The 21,322-nt window shown below is 46.3% G+C and overlaps 2 protein-coding genes and 1 long non-coding RNA gene across 9 annotated transcripts in view; 1 reads left to right on the top strand and 2 right to left on the bottom strand.

The window, feature by feature from the left end:
- Window positions 1-7,243, bottom strand: part of iqsec2a (IQ motif and Sec7 domain ArfGEF 2a) — a 61,528-nt gene extending 54,285 nt beyond the window's left edge. Inside the window, exon 1 of the mRNA XM_035521871.2 lies at window positions 4,058-7,243. Coding sequence (XP_035377764.1) covers window positions 4,058-4,530 — 473 coding nt within the window. The 5' untranslated portion in view covers window positions 4,531-7,243. The remainder of the gene's footprint in view (window positions 1-4,057) is intronic.
- LOC113589833 (uncharacterized) lies at window positions 1,593-10,467 on the top strand. The gene is made up of 4 exons (XR_003412032.3): window positions 1,593-2,784; window positions 2,985-3,186; window positions 3,383-3,507; window positions 8,361-10,467. It is a non-coding gene; the product is annotated as an uncharacterized LOC113589833 (long non-coding RNA).
- Window positions 10,468-10,512: 45 nt separating this feature from the next.
- The window catches only part of magixa (MAGI family member, X-linked a), a 39,561-nt gene continuing 28,751 nt past the window's right edge, over window positions 10,513-21,322 (bottom strand). For 4 of the 7 annotated variants that reach the window (XM_035521875.2, XM_081707411.1, XM_081707410.1 and 1 more), the window contains 5 exons: window positions 17,752-17,994; window positions 17,221-17,297; window positions 16,869-17,012; window positions 16,576-16,714; window positions 13,848-15,409 (listed from right to left, as the gene is read on the bottom strand). In XM_035521875.2, the coding sequence (XP_035377768.2) occupies window positions 14,520-15,409; window positions 16,576-16,714; window positions 16,869-17,012; window positions 17,221-17,297; window positions 17,752-17,994 (1,493 nt within the window). In that variant the 3' untranslated portion in view covers window positions 13,848-14,519. Of the gene's footprint in view, window positions 11,027-13,847; window positions 15,410-16,087; window positions 16,206-16,575; window positions 16,715-16,868; window positions 17,013-17,220; window positions 17,298-17,751; window positions 17,995-21,322 lie in introns of those variants that run through there. The other 3 variants (XM_081707413.1, XM_081707414.1, XM_081707416.1) reach the window with 3 other exon arrangements.

Genomic DNA, 21,322 nt, shown 5'->3' with positions numbered 1-21,322 from the left:
TTAGAATTCTGGTTCTAAAAATGCACATCTATACATGCCCAGTGAATGCCATGAGCACGTCCGCTAGCTCAGTTGCTGATGTTAGTGAAAATGTCTTTGTTGCCTTTTAAAAAATAAATAAATATTAGAATGTGAAAATGTTACATTTACCCCTTTTGATTTGATTTAAATGAGGTCTCGGCTAACTCTAAATTGTCTAAAATATTCGGGTTCATTCTTCCACAAATTTGCAGTTTTTAGAATAATTGTGATTCATATTCCACCCCAATGGGATCTGGCCACTGCTGTAGTTTACATTGCTCGTGGTTGCGTGGTAGTGCTCTGCTCTGGCTTCTACCTCTCAACTGTGCTCTCAGCTTCTGCGGTTTGTGTTTGAATTGGAAGTGTGTTCAGCCCAGATGGGCTACTAAGGCACATCAAACTTTTAGCGTATTACTATGACCAGCAAAGAGTTGAATATTGCTAACATGATAAACTGAGGACTTTCAGTTTTGTTCCATACTGCAAACACCTTCCAGGGTCTATTAATAAAATAAATAAATAAGCTTCAAATTGCCTTCACTATATTTATTCATGAAATGATTGCTTAGTTTTTTAACACAAAATTCAGTGGAAAAATATAGCTGAGAAGATGAAGCATTCAGTTAAATAGCCAGGGAAGATGACCTGAGTTTGTCTACTACGCAGTTTAAGAAAAAAAAAGGGACGTGCTATTAAGGAGTATTTTAGCAAATAAGCACAAAAACCTTATGAAATCTTTTAGAAACATCTTTGTTGGGATTTTGAAAACATACACGATAAGTGTTATAATTCTTTTATTTAGAAATTCTGCAAAACTAAGGTGTGGAGCAATCCAATATTTAATACCATCAATCAATGATCTATTATCAATGAATCTGTTATCAATTAAGTAACCAGTACTCTGAAACCGTTTCTTTAAAAGGGTGATTTCATAAGGTCATGAAGGAAAGAAAGAAAGAACTCAAGATGAGTGGATGGCTACATGTCCCCTATGAGTCAAATGCAAATCTGAAGAAGAAATGATTGCATGGTGGCATGCCATCTGCTCAGAATGGAGGGAGGGACAGAGGATGGAGAGAGGAAGAAAGAAGGAACAAGACGTGGGACAAAAAGAAACAAAAATTGAGAAATGGTGTGGAAGAAACCCAACTGAATGCCACATCCAGCATGCTTTGGAAATTCTGTTTGCCAAAACCTCTCAAATCAAGCACCCAGGACAGATCAGTGTCCTACTGTCAAATCAAGCACCCAGCACAGACTAGTGTCCTACTGTTAAATCTAGCACCAAGGACAGATTAGTGTCCTATTGTCAAATCAAGCACCTAGGACAGATTAGTGTCCTATTGTCAAATCAAGCACCTAGGACAGATTAGTGTCCTATTGTCAAATCAAGCACCTAGGACAGATTAGTGTCCTATTGTCAAATCAAGCACCTAGGACAGATTAGTGTCCTATTGTCAAATCAAGCACCTAGGACAGATTAGTGTCCTATTGTCAAATCAAGCACCTAGGACAGATTAGTGTCCTATTGTTAAATCAAGCACCTAGGACAGATTAGTGTCCTATTGTCAAATCAAGCACCTAGGACAGATTAGTGTCCTATTGTTAAATCAAGCACCCAGGACAGATTAGTGTTCTACTGTCAAATCAAGCACCTAGGACAGACTAGTGTCCTATTGTCAGGGCCAATCTCTCTTGGTCTCTCATTTTTGGCTAATGCTACTGCTAGCAGCATTACAGCCAGCGCAACAGATGTTTGTCTCCACAGTTCCAAGACCAAGCTTTGCTACTTTTGTGTCAGACTAGCTGGCTGCACAGTTCTAGCAAAGAGACATCAGTCTGTGTGCTTACTACTCTCCAAGATGGGCGATTACCCGTGTGACTGAAACATGTGCCTTCAGTAAGATATCAGCTGCTGGGACAGACTAGGACTCTGGGATTGCATGTTGAACATGTACGCTTTGCATGGAATGCGTTTGATGATGCAGATCTCCCAGCAGAGACGGGGAAAAGCACTCCGTTTACCTGCACAATGGGATGCAGTTAACCTGCTCCCTGTCTGGAAACAAAGCGAGAGAATAAGAGCAAGTGGGGATAAAATGGGAGAGTTGGGCTTCAGTAGGCCGCAGTTTCTCTTTCCCTTGACCTGCATGCTCTCTCTTTCTCTGCCCTCCCTCTATCCCTCTCTCTCTCTCTCTCCCTCTCCGCCTCCGTACCTGTCTCCCACACGAGCCTGAACCACAATCTGACACTGCACCGCATATTAATCACAACCTCGCTCTCCTACACAACCAGCGCCGTCCTACGTACCAAACCGAATCTCTGCACAAAATGGCCCCGTGGCCCTTCCTGCTCGGCCGGATGCCAGCGCCCCAGCCTTTCCCAGCGGCCTCTGCTACGCGCCCTGGCTCGGAATGTGCCCTGCAACGGACGTGTCACTCTGCGCAGGACTTAGCCGTCACAAGGCATGACGGACAGCGCTCCTTTACACCGTGACATGACAGTAGAGTGGGCAGCGCATCGGAGGATTTGAAGGGAGACTTTTAGCAGTGAGGGACAGCCCCATCACCTTCTCCTTCTCTATGCGCATGAGTCAGGATTGCGTTGACACAGCATACACTAAGACTAGCGTATCGACAGACTCGACGCTCGGCTGTTGACCATGGAGTCCATGGCACTCTGAGGAAGGCTGGATCCGGCCAAAAGCTTTTAAAGGACTTTTTGCTCTGAAATTGTTTTAAAACCCTTCAGCCATTTGTACAGGTAAGGAGACCTTTAGGCCTTATTCCTAAAGCAATGATGCACAACAAATTTGAGTGGCATGTTGAAGTTTCAGTGTATATTGACGTGCATTATAACTGGGTTTGACCTGAGGTCTCATATATCTTAATTTAAGATTAAATCAGGCTAATACTTTGGCAGCATTTTGATAATCTTACATCCCTAATTCATGTCCCTCACAGTCTGCAGGGCAGGACACCTCCAGGAATATTCTTATACTCACCAAGTGACTGGGCAAGCAAATATTGAAAAATTAATTTTTTGGAGGTTCACCAATGGATAAGACTAAACCAAATGACCCTGTCCATGGGGACTTTAGGTACAGATCATAAATCAACATCAGAGAGATTTGTAGCTCCAACCAACTGAGAGGTCATTCATTATGTAAGTGAAAAAATGTATGCAACCATTATGATTAAGAAAAGAAATGCATCCCACCAAACAATCACTAAAACAAAAAAACCCAAAAAACAGCTGACAAAATTCCAGAGCTGATTTTCCAGATTTCTCATTTTATCTACAAATAAAGGTATACCATTACAGGCTCATTCTTTACCCATGTTCTTCTTAACCCACCTAGGAGCCGACAGGACGTGACTACATACTCCACTAATCCCATCTCCACTGTTTCTGCCTTCATCACAGGGGCCCCTCAGAGCAAATCCCCCTGTAGCAGAATGGGCCTTAATGCAGATGTGGACGCAGGTGAGGGGCTTACGTAAAGCTCTTCAGCATGGTCAGCCGCCTAAACACTGTGCTGGAAGCAGCCATGTTGTGACATGTTGAGCGGTATGGCCCATTTTTGAAGTTTTTAAAAAGATGCTCAATATCCAGCAAAGCAAAGCTGCATAATTTGGGCCCAGGAAGTCTGAGTCCGGTGGCAGAATCGCAATTTGTGAAAGTGCGATGCTGCAGAAATGCACGCAGAAGCACTTTGGTGTGATAATCACACGTGATAATCACAAGGTTTCCTCTAAAGGCGCAGCATGCTACAAACATTTACAAGTCAAGCAGCCTGCAGCCTAGACACAGAGTAATTGGCTAAAATATCTAACTGTTATGTAACTCTGTAGTTAGCTCAAAGAGCTTCACACATGCAAACACACACACACACACACACACACTTTATTAGCCAACACCGAGAATTAACTCTCCGGTTTTCCTGATGGTGACACAAACAGGCAGTGTTCTGCGCTACACTGGCTGTGTAGTAGCTACACCTCTGCAGCAGAAGGGCCTGCAGACTTGTACTCACTGTCTCTGCAGTGTGGCGGACACGCCGGTGCCAGAGCCGTCCCGCTCGCGCTCCCTGTCCCTCTCTGCTGGGTTGGAGCCGGTCGACAGGCCGCGTGCTAACCGGGCGTGCGCATTGATGTTGACGCGCCGGTCCCGTGGTGGCACCGGTGGAGGTGGAGGAGGCAGAGCCGGGGAGGGCCCGCTGTTGTGGCTGGCGGCGGCCGTCGGATGCCCGTGATGGCTGTGGGCATGGTTGGAGACAGAGCTGGCGGTGGGCGGTGGTGGAGGTGGGGGTGGGGGTGGGCAGGGCTGCCTGTCCAGACGCAGGTCCTTGTTCTCCTGGCTGAGGCGGTCAAGCTGCACTTCGAGCTCCTCGATGCGACGCCGCTGCGTTTCCAGCAGCTTCTGCTGGCTCTCAATGATGTTGTTTAGCTCCAGCAGGTACTCCACCGCCCGGTTGGGGCTCTCGGGGCTGCCCTGGCCCGCATCCATGCTCGAGGGAACCTTGCAAAGGTTGCCGACTTCCGGGCCGATGGGACGGGGGGGTGGGGTGGGGTATGGGATCACCCCGATGGTGGGAGCTCTCCCCCCCACGTGATGCAAGTGGGGGGGAGAGAGAACTAGGTTGAGACTGTTGAAGAGGAACTGAATGGGTTCACGCTGTTTTTACTCTCCTGGTAAATTCTGCTAAAAGCAGGTGCAGTTCTTGGAGTCAAAGGATTGGGTTCTTATGATAATCCATGACACAAATTCCCATTCAGACAAAAGAAGATGGATATGAATTCCTGAGTCAGCAAATTGTTAGTTTTTCACCAGTTTCACCATGTGACTGCTCAGATGAGACTTCTGTTAAGATGAAACTCATTGTCGATACGGAATTCAGCGATTCAAACTGTTATGAAAAAGTGAGAGATAAAAATGATATCTATTCATCCATGGTCTTTTCCCCTGACACTGGAACTGAAGTGCGTTCATCAGTCACTCAGAGTCATGGTATCTTTTCAAGTCCAGCTGCAAAAGGGAAACACTAAAGAGAGGAATATGAGCCAATATTCATGAAGATGACCAAAAACAAATGAGTCAGCGTGTGATCCTCTGTCTCCAGCGCATCCTCTTTTAATTCCGCCTTTTCAAACGTGGAGCTGAATGTCAAATGTCGCAGCAGGGACGATGTTTCCTGGCCATACACCATTCATGACTCATACCGGAGAGAAGTGGTTGGGAGACATTTTCTTGCTGAGCAGTTCCTCGGAGAGATGACCGAATGAGAATGGGGTGAGAAAAAGTTGAACCTTTAAATCCACCGCAATACTAAACTGGCTGCTGGGAGTTACGCGCATGTCTTCTCGAACAACCCAGGTCTCGTTCTCTCGCCTCTTCTCTCCCTCATGGCGTGAGATAACCTTCCTCACTCAAGCCATAAATATTGCTTATCTTTAGCCGTGTCTTGAAAGCGTGAGACGCTCTTAACGATGATCATCTCATTTCCCACGCCCGCGCTCCATGCATTGCAACTTCTCTCAATGCCAAATCGACCAGATACGCGGACACTTCTGTGCGCGCTGATCCCCCGCTCCGTTTCTTCCGTTCAGCCTACCTGTCACCATAAATTACTCCCTTTTCATTAACAAGCATATATTTGAGGTCCACAGCAACGCGATCTCTCTTTATGCTCCTAAATCGGACCAGCAAACCGGGCCCATTTTGGACGGCTCTCCGTATCTTGGCGCATACACCTTTATTCTCCAGCGGTTTCTTGTTAATAGCGCCCAGAGCGTCCTCCCATATCCAAGGCAGCTAAACCGGTCCTTGATTGCAATTGCGCGTTTCTGCTCCCGCTATAATGATAAGACGCGTCTACACCGTTTCCAAACGCGACGAAATACTCTTCCCTTCGTTTTCCATCTCGACGTGAGTCTGTCTCCCAGCTCCTCGCGTCCTCGGTATTTTGCGGTAAAAGCCTCTGGGAAATTATTATTGATCCAGTCTTTCCATGCGTTCTGGAGCCGCAGTTTCTCGTCACGCACTGTCCTCCTGAATAGAGAAAACCAACAGGGAGCAATCCATCCCTCGTCGGTTCCAGTATACTCTGTCGCTTGGGTTTTACGTTGCTTGGTGCTTAATCAGTGGTGGCGGAGCGCAAAGGTGTCCTCGATGAACTGGTCCAGCTCAACATTACCGCTTCAAGTCACACGACTAAAGGCGTCCTAAAGGGAGAGTCTCAGTTTTCTGTCCAACGCCTCACCATCACAAAAACATTAAATCAACTAACATCATACTCGTAACACTGCGGCCAATATAGACTTCTCAGAAACGCTCAACCCAGATAGCTGTGGCACATACTTACGCTCTAACCAACTTAATACGATGCCTGTCTCTCCATATACGAATTGATCACTAATTGACAAGCTGAGCACCGCTTCTTATCCGTACCCACAATGTCTTAAAACGTACCAGGATTCATTTGAAATCCTATTCAGTTCACCAGCATTTTACCCGATCCAGTGAATAATCACAAATCCGTGTCCGTTTCGGCCCAAATGCTGAGCAGTCGTTCATTAGGTCGGTTAATTCCCCGTGGTGCGGTCTTGTGTGCACTGCACCTGCCGCCCGTCTCAGCGATTCTCTTTTACTGCAGTGTCCACTGTCCATATGCGCCAAAGCTGTTCTGCCTGCTTCCTCTCAGTGCATATCCCCGTCTAAAGCGGAGGTGTACGGGTTAAACTCGAGTGTGACTCAGAGAAAATTAATTTTGTTCCCTTTCAGCTGAAGTTCTGACGTTTGTCCGGGCATGTAACGATAGCGGAACATGTTCTGGAAACTGGGCACTCTGCGGCGGCCATCTTGGATCCAAAAGACAATTTGACTCGCCGGTTGAATCTCTTCTTGCACAAAGCCGCAATGAGCAGGTTTTTTTTCTCTCTCTCTCTCTCTCTCTCTCTCTCTCTCTCTCTCTCTCTCTCTCTCTCTCTCTCTCTCTCTCTCTCTCTCTCTCTCTCTCTCTCTCTCTCTCCACTCAAGATGCAAGGTGCGTGGTGCATCGACTGCAGAAAGGCAGCAATTTGAAGTACAGCATTGTAGTCTTTTGCTTTATGCAGAACCTAAACCCACTGTGTACATTAGGTCCTGTATCTACTCCGAATTTGGTCATATTTCTATTAAGTTGTCTGACTGCAGTCGTCTTCTGCTCCACCTGCTAAGAATGGGCTTTGTTGCTCAGAACACACTTTCTTCAGCCCCCATGCCATAGTTCAAATTTCTCTATCCCTCCTACACACATTCTCTCTTTCTCTCTCTCTCACTCTCTCATTTTGTGTGTAACTATCTGCCTTGACTACAGCTGGTTTGAGAGAACATGTAGGATGTAGGGCTGGGCACAATATCAAAAAGATCTGTAGAGAAAAGACAGCTAAACTGTGTTTGTAGAGAAAAGACAGCTAAACTGTGTCTCGGAAGGTGTCTGTAGTACAGTCAACAATTGTTTAACAAAGTAGATTTGAAAGATAAATGAGTAATCATGGTTTTGCTGGGGGTGCAGCGTTTTAGATAATATTTTGGGTTTTCTATGTGCTGAACTGGGTGGGAATGTGTTTTAGTCCATCTTATTCAATTCACAGTCCCCCCGTGTTGAGGTCCTACAGTTGTTCCACCCTCCCTTTATCAAGGAGTCAGGTGTGACAAGAAAGAGTCCAACCAGTTACACGAATCATTTAATCAACTAAAAGGAATTACAGAATCCTGGACAAGATTTAGATTTGAGGTCAGATTTGAATACCACTGTACTAGGACCATACTGAAATGACTTATGCAATGATTTCTCTACTGCATCTATTGTTTTATGAGCACTGTGTGTAAGAAAAAGGGTCTGCTTAATGTTCAGTTTATGTTGGTGTTTAATTGGCTTCAGTGCACACACACCCCCTTCTCTCATTTCATGGCCTGCACAGGTAAGGGAAGGTCTGATTGGAGTGTCACAGTGATCCCGTTCAGGTGGTGAAGTCTCTGCATTCATCCTCACACTCTTCTGCTCCTTCCAATGATTCCAACAAATGTCTGCGTCTGTGTCCAAGTGAAAGACAAATTGTGCATTCCTCACCCTTACACTGAGAACAGCGACATCCGGACTATGTTTACGTAAGAGTGTGAACGGGAAGGGAAAGACAGAAAGAACAAAAGAGAGCAATACATTTCTCGTTCTCCCACATAAGCAGTTATTCATCCATCCATCCATCCGTCCCTCACTGCGTGGCCTCGCACACTTTCAGTGCTGTATGAGCACTTCCTGTCCCTTAACCCTTGTTATTCCTTCCTGTTCTCAACAGGTGCATCCGTGGGCAAACCTTTGGAACGCAGGGCGCCTGAGGCTGTCCCAGGGGCTGCTAAACTCCTCACAGTTTTGCCCTGACATATTTGCTTCTTCTGCTGCTTGGCAACAACAGTGACATCATTGTTCGTGCGGGGGAAGGGTGTCGGGATCGAATGGTATGTGAAATTTAGGTCCAGTATCTGTTTTGCTACAGTAAATGATACGTTGAAAGTGCAGGGCAGAAAACAAAGACTAAAATGTTTTTGTAAGACAACAAAGTGCCCTTTGTTTTTCCACCGGATTGTAAGACCCTTCAACCATGTGGTAAAATCCTTCAAAGGACTTTAGTTCCTGTTCCTATCTGCGCCTATCATCCAGGAGACTGAGGTTTAAAGAGAACTCATCATAAAGGAAGCTGATTTGTATCTGTGATTTTGACCAAACAGTTGAGCTGATTTTAGCGTCATATAAGCACAAAGCAAGCAAGTCACCTAAAGTAAGAACAAATCTTACTTTAGTGCTGTATACCCTCGAAAGTCACGAAAATGTGAGACGCCATGAGCTCAGCTTCCTTCTTTTTAGGAGTCACGTATATACCCATCTTAAAGTTTTTGCACGTGGGCAGAAAAATCGAACGCAATTTTTATTCTTGGAACCTGACCCCCCTGCCCCACGTCCATGTTGTGAGGAGATTATGAAAGATGTAATAGTACTGATGGCACGGTGGCCGTCTGGAGCTGATTGCGGCTCTTCTCGTCTCATCTGGAGCCGAGCTGCTGGGGCCATGAATTAAAAGGTCAACATGACATTTCCCTCTCGTTCAACTCCTGCTGCTTATCTCGTCTCAGTACGGGGGGGAAGAAGGGAGGCACTGAGAATGGGCCAACCGCCGCACCTAAATGAAATAATTAAAGAAAGAAAAAAACAGACGGAAGATTCTATGAACGTGAACGCGAGGTCACTGAAGCTGCCAGCAGCTGCAGCTGTGAAGGGTAAGGTCACGATATAGTGGCGATTTACTGAGGAAAGACTATTTTGCTGTTCGGTTGTTAAGAGGTGGTGGACCGTTTTAATACCGGCATTAGATATTGGCAGTGGAGGTTTCCCTTTAGCCCACCAGCCTATAGGTCTCTGAAGAGCTTAGCCATTGCTGGTGTAGGCAGCATGTCCTATTGACATGTGACCAGGGTGTGTGTGAGTGGAACAAGGGGATTAATGGGCCACAAAACTCCACATCTGCTCCTTCCTAAATGCTCTCCAAGAAGTGGGCTTGAGATGTCGGTACCACCAGAAGAGAATGAGAACTAGTGCAGCATTGCCATGCCCCACCCCCTCGTTTCAGAGGTAGCACAGCAGAGCGCGTACAGTGTAATTAGTGCATGCAATTAGAAGGAGAGAGAGAGAGAGGGAGAGAGAGAGAGAGAGAGAGAGAGAGAGATTCGGTAGTGTTCCCCAGAGGAGCTCATAGATGCCGCTGACAAAGCACGGCTTTATTGTGATCATCGTTACAAATGTGTTTTGATGTATGCTAATAGCCGTGCTTGGACATGTGATACTGGAGAGGGCGTTGGATCCGAGTGCCTGTGTGTGTGGGGGGCATTAGAAAGTGTGCAGAGACAGGGAGTTTAAGTAGGTTTCATAACATAATGCATTATGTCTTGTGCTGGGATATGACTTTTGGTCAAAAGTGCCTTTCTTAAAAACACCCCTGATGGCCTTGTGTACCTCATTGATCAAGTTGAGGTCAATGAGTATGTGTGTGTGTTGGGGGAGGTTAGGCTTAGGACTATGGAAAGTGTATCTGCATGGAGAGTAGAATTTGCGATCTCTCTGCAGTAACATGGCTGATGTGTGGGAGGGAGGTTGTATATTGCCTGTGTAGGAGTTAAACATCTCCCAAGCTGTTCATCTGTGTGTGTGTGTGAGGGAGGGAGTGAGAGAGAGATACTACAAAATTAAACAGATTCTGCCTCCGAATTAAATTACAGAGGCTTGAAATTCAGAATGCACTGTATGATTGTAAGGAGCATTTCTCTGTGTTTTATTTTCAACAGACATAAAAAAAATTTTTAAATGGCTGAAAAATCACCCAACTGGCTGCAGTGAAAATATACAGTAAAGATATGAAGACATGCACTTTAATGCCAGAAGATCTGCTTAACATAACCATACCTACAAAAGTAAAATTTCACTTTCTGGGTAGCAAAATAACTGCACAACAAGATAACCGCACAACAAAGAACTCATTTTACAATTAGGCAATGCACTGGTAAATCAAATAGACTGTTTTAACATGCTTCTGTGATAAAGACATGTATTATTATGAACTATTACTTTCACTAGTATTTAGAAAAAAAGTACTTTTAAGATACATAATTGGGGAAATCAGTGAATGGAAGCAAAACCCATTTGAATCAGTTTATTCACTTTATTTCAGTAACTGCATGTCATGATTCCATTGTTCATAATTCAAAACTCCCTGGTGATGCATTCAAAAACAATACAATAATCTTCATACATATCAAGAGTGATAATTAAAAACTGTACATCTGTGTTCTTAAGTGTCGTGTGGACTGCTATGTACACACCCTTACGCAGAATCAGTGCTCGAGCTGCAACGCTGCAGCTTCAGAACAATGGCTACTTGTTTGACTTCAAGTCTTGGGTAGAGAATCCCGAGACCTGGTTTTAAAAAACAAACAAACAAACAAACAAATAAATAAATAAATAAAAATAATAAAAAACCGGAACAAACCTGCCTACTTCCTCTTCCTCTCTACCGGAATCAGGAGAAAGAAAATGAAGCAGAGGGCAGCGGTTATACAGGAAGCCGTGGAGCTCCGAGTTGTGTACAACTCTGGTTAGGATTATGGTTGTGACTAGGGTTAAGGGTATAAGAAAAAGCATTTTTAGGGGGAGATGTCCAGTGTACACCGAGTTCTCCATCATACAGAGAGAACAACCCTTGATTGGGAGCAGTGTGCTAAATCAATCATGCAAGCGTGTTAGCAGTCATGCTAAAAGTTTCTGCTTCCAGCCAGGGGCCTTGTACATCTCTGGGATAGTTTTTGATATCGCCAAAGCTCACTTCCAGAGAGCAGTTTGCTGTACCTCACTGCTAAAAGCCAGGTTGTGGTATTTCCTTGGTGTCTCAGGGTGCCCTCTCCTTCAATCGTCTTTCTCTTAGCTGTCCAGCCGTTCCACTTAGATACTTCTCTTTATACAAGTAGTCTCTTTTATACAGCCTAGCTTGGATTTTTAAAGCAGATTCTTTTAATCGCCTTGGCACTGTTGCACTCTCATTTTTAAATCTATAAATGTCTCCCTTGTTCTGTACAATGGCTGACTCCTTACAAGGCTAATAAGTTCAAGTTGAAAGTCAAAGCCGAACCTTTGACTTTTGTGTTTTGTCAGTTGAAGTGTCACCACTTACAAACCTTACAAGAACAAAGGCCTATCCTTATTCCGTTCTGCAAAGGGAAAGAGGATGACATCATTAATTATCATTTCAATAGCGCAGTGGCACTGCTAATAGGCTGACCTCATAAGTTACAGTATCAAAACATTGCATCTTGTATTAATACACTGATTGGTTCATATTATGGCTCCTTCTTAGAAGACTACCTGTCAGTAGTCTAAAGGACTACCGATTAATCTAAATTCAATAGAGTAACAACAACTTGTCTAAAGTGTTTTGTGGGCATGCTATTCAAAATGTCTCTTTTTTTTTGACTGCATATTTATTCACTGGCACCGTGGGTCTGCCTTGGTTTCCAGAATGTTTTAAAGCGAAGAGGGGGGATAAACCCATGACTGCCAACCTGCTCACCTGTGGCCTACTATTTGTTCCAAAGAGCAGTAGGGGGCGCCCATGCTACCAATTGTTTTTGGTTTTTTTTGTCTTTTCCAAAAGGTAAAAGGACCATTTAAAAAAAAAAAGCATTGCACATTTCGCATTTCATTAGAACATTATGATCCCTATTAAAGGTAATAAAAATAGGGTGGGTACTTATATTTGCCCCTTTCTCTAAGGTAACACTCTTTGACCATTAGTGTACATGCAGCTTTGAAATGTTTCTCGTCTGAATCAAATTTTTGTACATACCGTTTCTTTGACGCCAGATGGCACTACAAGCTGGTTTCATGTGCCATTGTATAGTAACAAAGTACGGCTAAGAGACGGCGTTGTGGTCTTACTTTGAAGGATATAATTTTCTGTGCTACATATAGTATTTCTGATATGTTGGTGGCTGATACTTCAGGACATAACTAACACGTTGTTTTGGAATAAAGTCTATATATTTTCTGGGATTTTTCTTTATGTACAATACTCTTGCTTTACATGAAATATCTGCTACACTGAAAGCACAGCTACAGTACTGCCTCTCTGAAATAAAAAGTAAAAAAAAAATATAATCAAACATTTCCATTGCTCATTCCAGTTTTATACAAACACTAATGCATTTTTGCCCTTTTAGTGATCAGATATAAAGTCAACATTTATACGCAGGCTGGTTGAGGTCTCTACCAGGACAGTGAACTTTGATGGCTCTTCAAACTTCAGTCGACGGACCACTCTTAAGTTATGACACATTTCATAACGCAAGCATAACTCATGCATTGAGAAGTACTGATCACATTATGCTGTGGCCTGTGAAGACCATGGCACGACCTGCACAAAGCACTCATTAGCGAGTTATAGCTCGCAAATGCGGCACGGTGCCTGTTTCTCTCCTCGTCAAGGGTTTCAGATCCTGTCCTGGTGTGAACTGCTCGGGTAAAAGCTACACTGCATCTACGGAAAGAGGTGGCCTCTTATTGCTTAGACAGTCGGAGGTAAGGAGAAATGCATGCACCGGTGCCGCGGTACGTCTGATATCGAAGGACCGCTCCAAGTCTTTTCATTTTCGCTTCTCTCCTACTTACGTTCCAGCAACTCCGCCTGCGTTTTTAACAGTGCACGATGGTGCCGATCTAGGTAGAAAAAAAAAACGCCACCAGAATTTTGACCGGTAAGTCTTACAAAATGCATAGAAGACCAGTATCAAAATGCCCTTTGTTTTATCTCCTGAAATGAAGGAATCGACGTGAAGTGAGAGGCTGCGCGGCAGGTCGGACGCAGGGCGCTGCGCTCCTATCGGTCTTCGCCTTATGTTGGTTTGCGGTGTCTAGTTCTGCGAGTGTGTTTTCTTTTTAGAATATGCGGGCAACCTGGAATGGCTCTGAAATGTCGGCAGCGAACTCAAAACCATAAGCATGGGATGGGAAACCAAACCTCTAGGGTCCTGATTTCTCGTAGACATCTCGAGGGAAGTCTAGTGGTTCACGTAAAGGAATATCGCATGAGGCACTTGTAATGACTCGCTAACCGCTTGCAGAATGTGCGCAGTGTTTGTCCTCCATCTTATATACTCGCAAAAAAAAGAGAGAAAAGATTTATAGTTCAAGAGGCAGAAGAATGCTGCATTGCACACTCTCTACTACTTTGCTACTTTAGTTCTACCTTTCTTGTTTTTTTTAATTTCGTTTTATTTTATTTGGTAAACACCGGCTAAAGAAGCTGAAGGCACCTGGAGAAGTCTGAGATGGCTGTCTAGCCTCTTAATAAAACAGTTCCTTTCCCCAGCACGGACAGCTAGACCCCCACACACAGGGGAGAGGGCTACAGTTCGGTCACAGAAAGCAAGCAGCTAGTAAAAAAAAATCTTTAAAAAAAAAATCATAATTTTCTCGGTATAGGATCTCAGTGCATTCGTAAGAAAATAAAAGAAAACGAAATAAAAATGTCAATGATTTGAGATTAATTCGATCCATGCTATGGACGGCACACGTAGCCTACACGTTCACGGTAGCATGCCGCTCATTCCTTCAATGGCCCCTAGGTGGCGATAAGACGACAAGTTGGTTTGCCTTGACCAGAGACATGCGCGCTGGTGGGATCTAATGGCTTTGCATATACTTCAAATGGCTCGAAAATGGGAACACTACGACACAGATCATGGACTTGTAAAGATGGAGGAGGGCTGGCGGTAGTGTGGTGAAAGTCACTGAATGGCGTGCTTGCGTGTGTTCGTGTGGAAAAAAAAAAAAAAGAGTGCACGCGTGCGAGAGAGAGAGAGAGAGAGAGAGAGAGAGAGAGAGAGAGAGAGAGAGAGAGAGTCCGGGGTTACACTTGTCAGAACCACAGTCCTACTTCGTGCCGGCTTAGCCTGTTTCCTTCTAAGACCTGAGAGAGTTTGTGGGGGCTGGGGACAAGCCAGGGGCCCGGGGCGGCAGAGGGCTCGCGGGGCTCGCCGGGGTATGGGGACTGGCGGGCCTCGGCGAACGAGACGCTAGCTGCCGACACGCTGACCTCTGAGAAGCTGAGTGCCGAGTCTGCGTCGGACAGGTCGTCGGTGACACAGTTGTCATCGTCCAGGGGCATGAGGAAGGAGAAGGGCACCCTCTTCGTGACCTCTACCGCGGCCTCGGGCGAAGCGACGTCATCGCACTCTCTCTCTCCCTGCTTCCTGCTCGCCCTCTTTTCACATCTTACTTCCTGCCTGCTCAACTCCAGCCTCTCCCCTTCCCTGTGTGACAAAGGAATGCTCTCTCGCCTCGCTCTCTCTCCTCTCTTCGGAGTTCCACCGTGCGCGCCACTCCGGCGGTCCCCCAAGCTTCTGCCCTTCTCCCTGGCTCGCTGCCCCTCCCTGTCTTTCTTTTCTCTCTTCCGCATGCTCTCCTCCTCTTCCTCTCTTCCCTTTGGCACCTTGCTGGTCGAACTCTCCCTCTCCCTTCCTCTCGCTGACCTCTCCCTCTCCCTCCCCAAACGGGAGGAAACCGCGCTACCGGCCGGGTCTCCCGTGCCCCGCTCGCTACCAGGAGCGCCTCCCCTGTCCTCCTCCGCTCCGCCTCGGCTGCTCCTCGGCCCCGCGCCGATGCCTCCTCCTTTCCTTCGCCCCTCTCTCCTCTCGGCCCCTCCGCCGGCCCCCTTCTCGCTGATCCGTGGGAGGGAGAAAGCTACCGCAGCCACGCCGGGCTCCTCAGGGCAGAGGGAGGAGGGAGAGGCCGCTCCACCTTCATGGCCTGAGAGGAGCGGAGAGACCGGGGGGGGGGGGGGGAGAGAGAGAGAGAGAGAGAGAGAGAGAAAGAGATGGGTGTGGTTTTAAAAAAGAGAATGCTGTCTGGCAGCGTAAACTTTCTGCCAGTGTCGTTAAACCCATCCAGCTGAAGGGAATTCAGATTGGAATGAAGGTGAAATGGGCAGGCAAACGGGAAAGGACACCATCAACGGCTTTACTTTCCCTGGCCTTCCCGTTCAGGTGCCGAGCTGGAGAATGGAGCCATTTAGGGGTGGATGACGATAGCTATTTATCCGACTACTTCCACATGCTGACTGCATCGTGATCAGGAGAGCCAAATCACTGCTTTACACCAGAGGTGTTCGACTCGAGGACCAGATACCACCTTGCAGTTTCATGTTGTCCTTATCCCATACCCACCTAGTCCAGCCCATTGCCTAACTACCACGTCCTCGAGTCGGATCAAGTGTGTTGAGGCAGGGGAGATTTTTTTTCCCCTCTCCCGCTCACGTAGGTGATATTAGGATGTGGCGTGAACAAGATGAAGGTCAAAGGGTAACTCCAATGGTGGCACAGGATGACGGACGAGGGGGAAAAACGAAAGGAGAGAGAAACGGCGGGCGTGAAGTGAAAGAACCCGGAAAGAAAAGGACAGGAGGGAGAGAGAGATACGGCTACCAACCGCGCGCTCTCGGTCCGTGCGCTCTCGGTCCGTGTGCTCTCCGTCCGGCCTATGACATAGAAGCAAGGCTCACCCTGCTTGGAGTTGGTCATGCACAGCGATAAGCTGGAAAGCTCCACTTAAGAGACAGAGAAAGAAACACAGGGAGGGAGAGTGAGAGAGAGAGAGAGAGAGAGAGAGAGAGAGAGAGAGAGAGAGAGAGAGAGAGAGAGAGAGAAAGAAAAAAGGAGATAGGGGAGGCAAAAAGCAAATGAAACGACAAACGAAAAAAGAGAAAGAAAGAAAGAAAGAAAGAAAGAAAGAAAGAAAGAAAGAAAGAAAGAAAAAAAAGAAAAAGCCAAAGCAGAGTTAGAAGCAGGTGGAACAGGAAGTTGACCATTGCAGTGGAAGTGACCAGAGATTCGCTGGCAGGTAAGAGACCACCGAGGATCATTAAAAGCAGAAGCTACTCAGCCAGCTGTGCACGCCACGTGTCCCTCTCCGCTCACCGTAGTCCGGCACGTATCCGTTGCCTTTCTTGAGGATGAGGTGGATGCGGTGGCCCCCCTTGCGGATCTGCTCCACAGCCTGGCTGTGGGTCATGCCCGCTGTGCTGTCGCCGTTGATCTCCACCAGCTGATCGCTTACCTGAGCACATCCCCACAGAACACAAACCCACGGAGGTTACGGTCCATAAGACCCTGAATGCTATTGGGGAAAACGCTCGAATTAGAACATATGCATCTACAGGGGTGTGCAGTGAACGTGTCAGAGACGAACATGCGCTTGTGTGCGTAATAACCTGGATCTTCTGGCTTCGAGACGCAGGCCCACCTTCCATTAGGCCGAGTACGTAGAGGCCCATGTTGTACTCACTGCCCCCTCTGAGACTGAAGCCAAAACCCGTGGGGCCTCTCTCCAGATCCACATTGTAATACCGTGGGTCCTTTTGGGAGGGAGGGAGAGAGAGAGAGAAGGAGGGAGGGAGGGAGGGAGAGAGAGAGGCAGGGAGACAGCGCACAAAAGACTGAGGTTAGACTAGTCTGAAGTAATATAAATAAATTATGCTTATACATTCCACAACTCTCCTAAAGTGTTTTAAATACCATCAAGTAATACATTATACCAAGACATGAGTATACATCTTAACTCACTTTTTGTTTGGATCTGTGCCCTTTTCTTAATCTGCTCTCTGGATCAAAATCTGTGTACTCTGACAAGTTGGCAGGGTCTAAGAGAGAGACAGAGAAGACGAATGAAGAGCTGGCGCCCCCTATAGGAGACACTTCTACAACTATAACACATGCTCCTTATAAACACAAGCTGACAACTCAAAATAAGAAACTCCTCACACTTCATGTAAATGCATAACTAGAGTTGCACATTACAGACTGTAATCTGATAATGTAATTGGTTGTAAAATAGCATTCCAATGTTTATGACAAGGAACACAAATTGGCATTTTATTGAAAGAAAAAACATTTTAAATAATAAAAAAATGACTGCTTGTGGACAGACTTCAACTGGGAAGGGTGCCTCCCTTTGATACTTTAGGATGTGGAAGTAACACATTAAGTAGTGGAAAGTGATCAGATCAGATCACTGAGATCATCTGAGCAAAGCTTGGGCTTATGCTACTAATTCTATCTTTTGAGTCGGTGTACCCTTGGTGAACCCCCCCATACCAAGTCCCCCTCCCCAGGCAGGCGGGTGGGCATCAGGCGTGCTGTTGCCAGGACGCGGGAGGATGGTGAGGCGGAGCGTGTTCCCCGCACGTCGCAGGATCTGCGCCAGGTCCCGGTGGGGCAGCCCCATCATCGGCCGACCCTCCACCGCCTCCAGCTGGTCGCCGTGCTGGATCTGGCCACTGCGTGCCGCCGGACCGCCCCTGCGCACCGTCACAAACGTGTGGGAGAACAGCGATGTCGCTGAGAGGAAAATGACAGGAAGGAGAGGACAGAACCCGGATTGGTGCTAATCACAATCAGTGTGAACACGGGCCAAATGGCTAGAACTGCTGTCTGTGGGTGACATACTGTACGTTTGTAAATCTGTACACCTATCTCTATAATTAATGACAAATTAAATGCAACAATAAATGCTATTGTCCAACACGCACAGATTTCCTGTCCTTATTCCTAAACACCTAAACATTGTACAAACAAAAACGCCATTACTCAACAGACATGCAGTCAGTGTCAAAGAACAACTCTTGCCGTCTTGCTCTTCCCTGCTATGAGGACAGGACACGCATACATAATCAGGGGATATATTAGGCAAGGGTGGTCCAAAATAGTTCCTGCAGACCCAAACAGCACAGAAATGAAGACGTGATGTGCGCCTTAATAATTGAACGTGGCTTGCATGTCCAAAGCGACTCTTGACGAGAGGCGCAAGTTCACGTCGGGCAGGTCACGGCGCATCCTGCACGTGCCCAGACACGCGTTAAGCGCACTCTGCCTCAGCTCGAGCACGGCATGCGCGCTCTTTCAGCGTACGATGTGTAATTTTATTTTTTACGCCCCCGTACTCGATGCTTGCCTCGGTTAAGGGAGGCTGGCGTGAGACAGATTCCTATCGCCCTCTCTAGGGGAGGCATGTGAGACGCGACGCGGTGTAACACAATGTTTCAGGCAGGCGGTTTCAGACTTCACGTAGAGCATGAGTCGATCACTTTTCCCTCTCCTGTTTCAGGCAACCAAGCAGTGAGACATTGGAAGAAAGGGGAAAGTGTGTGAACTAAACATAGACACAAAGAAGAACTCTCAGATACAAACAACAAGCATGCATATGCCCCAATTTCCCAAATGCACCATCAACACCCGATCTATATTAAAAAAACAACAACAACAACAAAAAAACATTAAAGGTGATGCACGTACAGCACATGAAATACACAGAGATCCTCTGTGGAAATGGGAGCTGATCTGTCTGCCTCATAGTCAATGGGATGACCTCTGTGTCGGAGTTTAAAAGAGCGTTTGGCAGACACGCCACACACGCACACACACCTACGCACGCGTGCATAAATGCACGTCGCAATGCACACACGCAAATAAACAGCTTTTTGCACATCCTCTTCAGTCTCATTCAGTAAGCCACACTGAAGCTGGCCTATCTTGCGTTTTACACAACTAGCCCAGCATGCTTGCCCCTACATCACTGTCATTATGTCCAGAAAAGTGTATTTTTCTGAATAATACAATATCCTCATACCATATAGGATGTACACAGTGAGTATACAGTGTATAATTAGTATAATCAGTATAATCTATCATTATAATCTAGCATCTGTGCTGTTAGAACTATGCATGTGCACGTGTGTGCTAAGAGGCCCACTTTACAGCACTGAGATTTCCACAGATTTACAGCACATTTTTTCTGCACTACTGAAATGTAAACACACACAGACCGACAGATATGCACACAGACTTAAAACAGACCCAAGAGGGGAACTCAAAGTCAGACTGAAATATCCAGGTCAAGAAATGAGCAGAACGATCACTGCACAAAAGCATTCATATAACGTGACAGTTTAAAAGAAGACAACCAACACAGAAAAGAACATTAACAACAAACTCCGGGCAACTGCATAACGTCAGTCGGGTCATTCTTGATCCCTTTGATGTCCTCGTCAGTCTCCCTCTTTCTCTGTACTTTTATCACCCCATTTGAAAGATGACGCGGGCTTCGTACACGTTCACGACACTCACAAACAGTGCAGGGGCGCCGCAGCACTGGACATGGTCAAAACCTTCCCTCCCTTTTCACTGGCCATCAGACATCCACACATCCATCTCTTCGTGTCCTCAACCTGCTCACCCTAGCCGAGCCCCGACCCCCCCCCCAGACAATGCTCAGCACTATTCCAACTCGTGTCCGTAAGTATGAGCATACACGGTGATTTAGATTTCAACCGCATGCCTTGGTGTACTTTTGAACACATCCATTCACCTGACGTCACGTACGCGTTCCCATTTTTGCGCTTGTCAGTGAACGGGAGCGATCAAACCAGCCAAACGACGGCATGTTTGACAAGCTGGAAATCAAGACGGCGTGCAGCCCGAACGGCGCTGCGACGGAGCCAGCAGAGCCCGAGCGCGCGCGCCCGCTAAAAACGGAACGCTCGAACATCGCGCGCGCGCACACGTTCTCCACCGGCAGTTTGCTGCCAGTGAAAAGGATGAACGCTGAATGAGAATGCGACAGAAAGGGACGCTTTGTACTTTAAACCTTCACAGCAAACACCGTCTTCGTCTTCCGCGAGCATCCAAAGCCTCATCTCACTCACAGCCTCTTTAGAAAAAAAAATGGATTTACGTGAAACACACCACAGGTGCATTCTTAGGTGCATAGATATGGATTACATTCATAAACTGCCAGGTTTAACGTAACGTTAACAGCAAATAGCGCCACGGTAACAAGTTTCCTCGTTCATAAATGTGGCTTGCCGGTGTACTTTAATATTTGTGTGATGTATGGTGTTACCGCATTTGCATTCATAACAGAACGCAGCTCTGCAAAATACCACCTGAAAAAACTCGATATGTCAATTTTTCCTCTAGCAATGTTTAGTCACATGCAAGTCATCATCAAAATCCTGTAAACGGAGCTATTTAACTAATCGATACATTTATTGGCGTATTTTTGGTCTGTTTGAAGTGAGCATGATAGCAAACTTTGCACCTGCAATAGGACGAACTGGAGCACAGAAAGAGGAAGCTGAGTTGCCAGAGCAGGATCCCAGAATCCCACAAACATGCCATAAGAAATGCAAATCTGGCTTTTACGGAGGAAGAAACTATAAACAGACACAGACTGAGGAGAAGTATGACTTTTGCTGCACGGTCATGATTTAGAAGAACTCAGTGCAAACATGCAGTTTCCGTCTTAGTGAAAGTTACGATTGCGTTACCTTCTCACACAACGGGAAGTTTTGTGACTTTTGTTTGCTACGGGTCTCACGCTTGGGGTTGCCAGCGGTCTGTCCTTTGGCGGGGGTCGGTTTTGATTGGCTTTCACTTCAGCCACGACGATTTTATGAATAGGAAATACATTCAGTGTCGCACTTCTTGCGTGGTGCAGCCCTAGATGTTGACAAGGTGTTAGCCATTTTCCAACTTTGCGTTGGCCCTTTCTGACCACGGGACTGTTGGGTATAGTATGGAGAAAGACTGGCCACCCAAATGGTGTCTTGTCAGTGAAGGACCTGTACTCAGATACTGATCAGTAACGCAGCTGACAAATTGTTCATGC

Source organism: Electrophorus electricus, chromosome 25, assembly GCF_041902795.1.
Source record: "Electrophorus electricus isolate QZ-2024a chromosome 25, ASM4190279v1, whole genome shotgun sequence".
Lineage (NCBI taxonomy): Eukaryota > Metazoa > Chordata > Actinopteri > Gymnotiformes > Gymnotidae > Electrophorus > Electrophorus electricus.
This window is presented reverse-complemented; position numbering and strand designations above follow the sequence as displayed.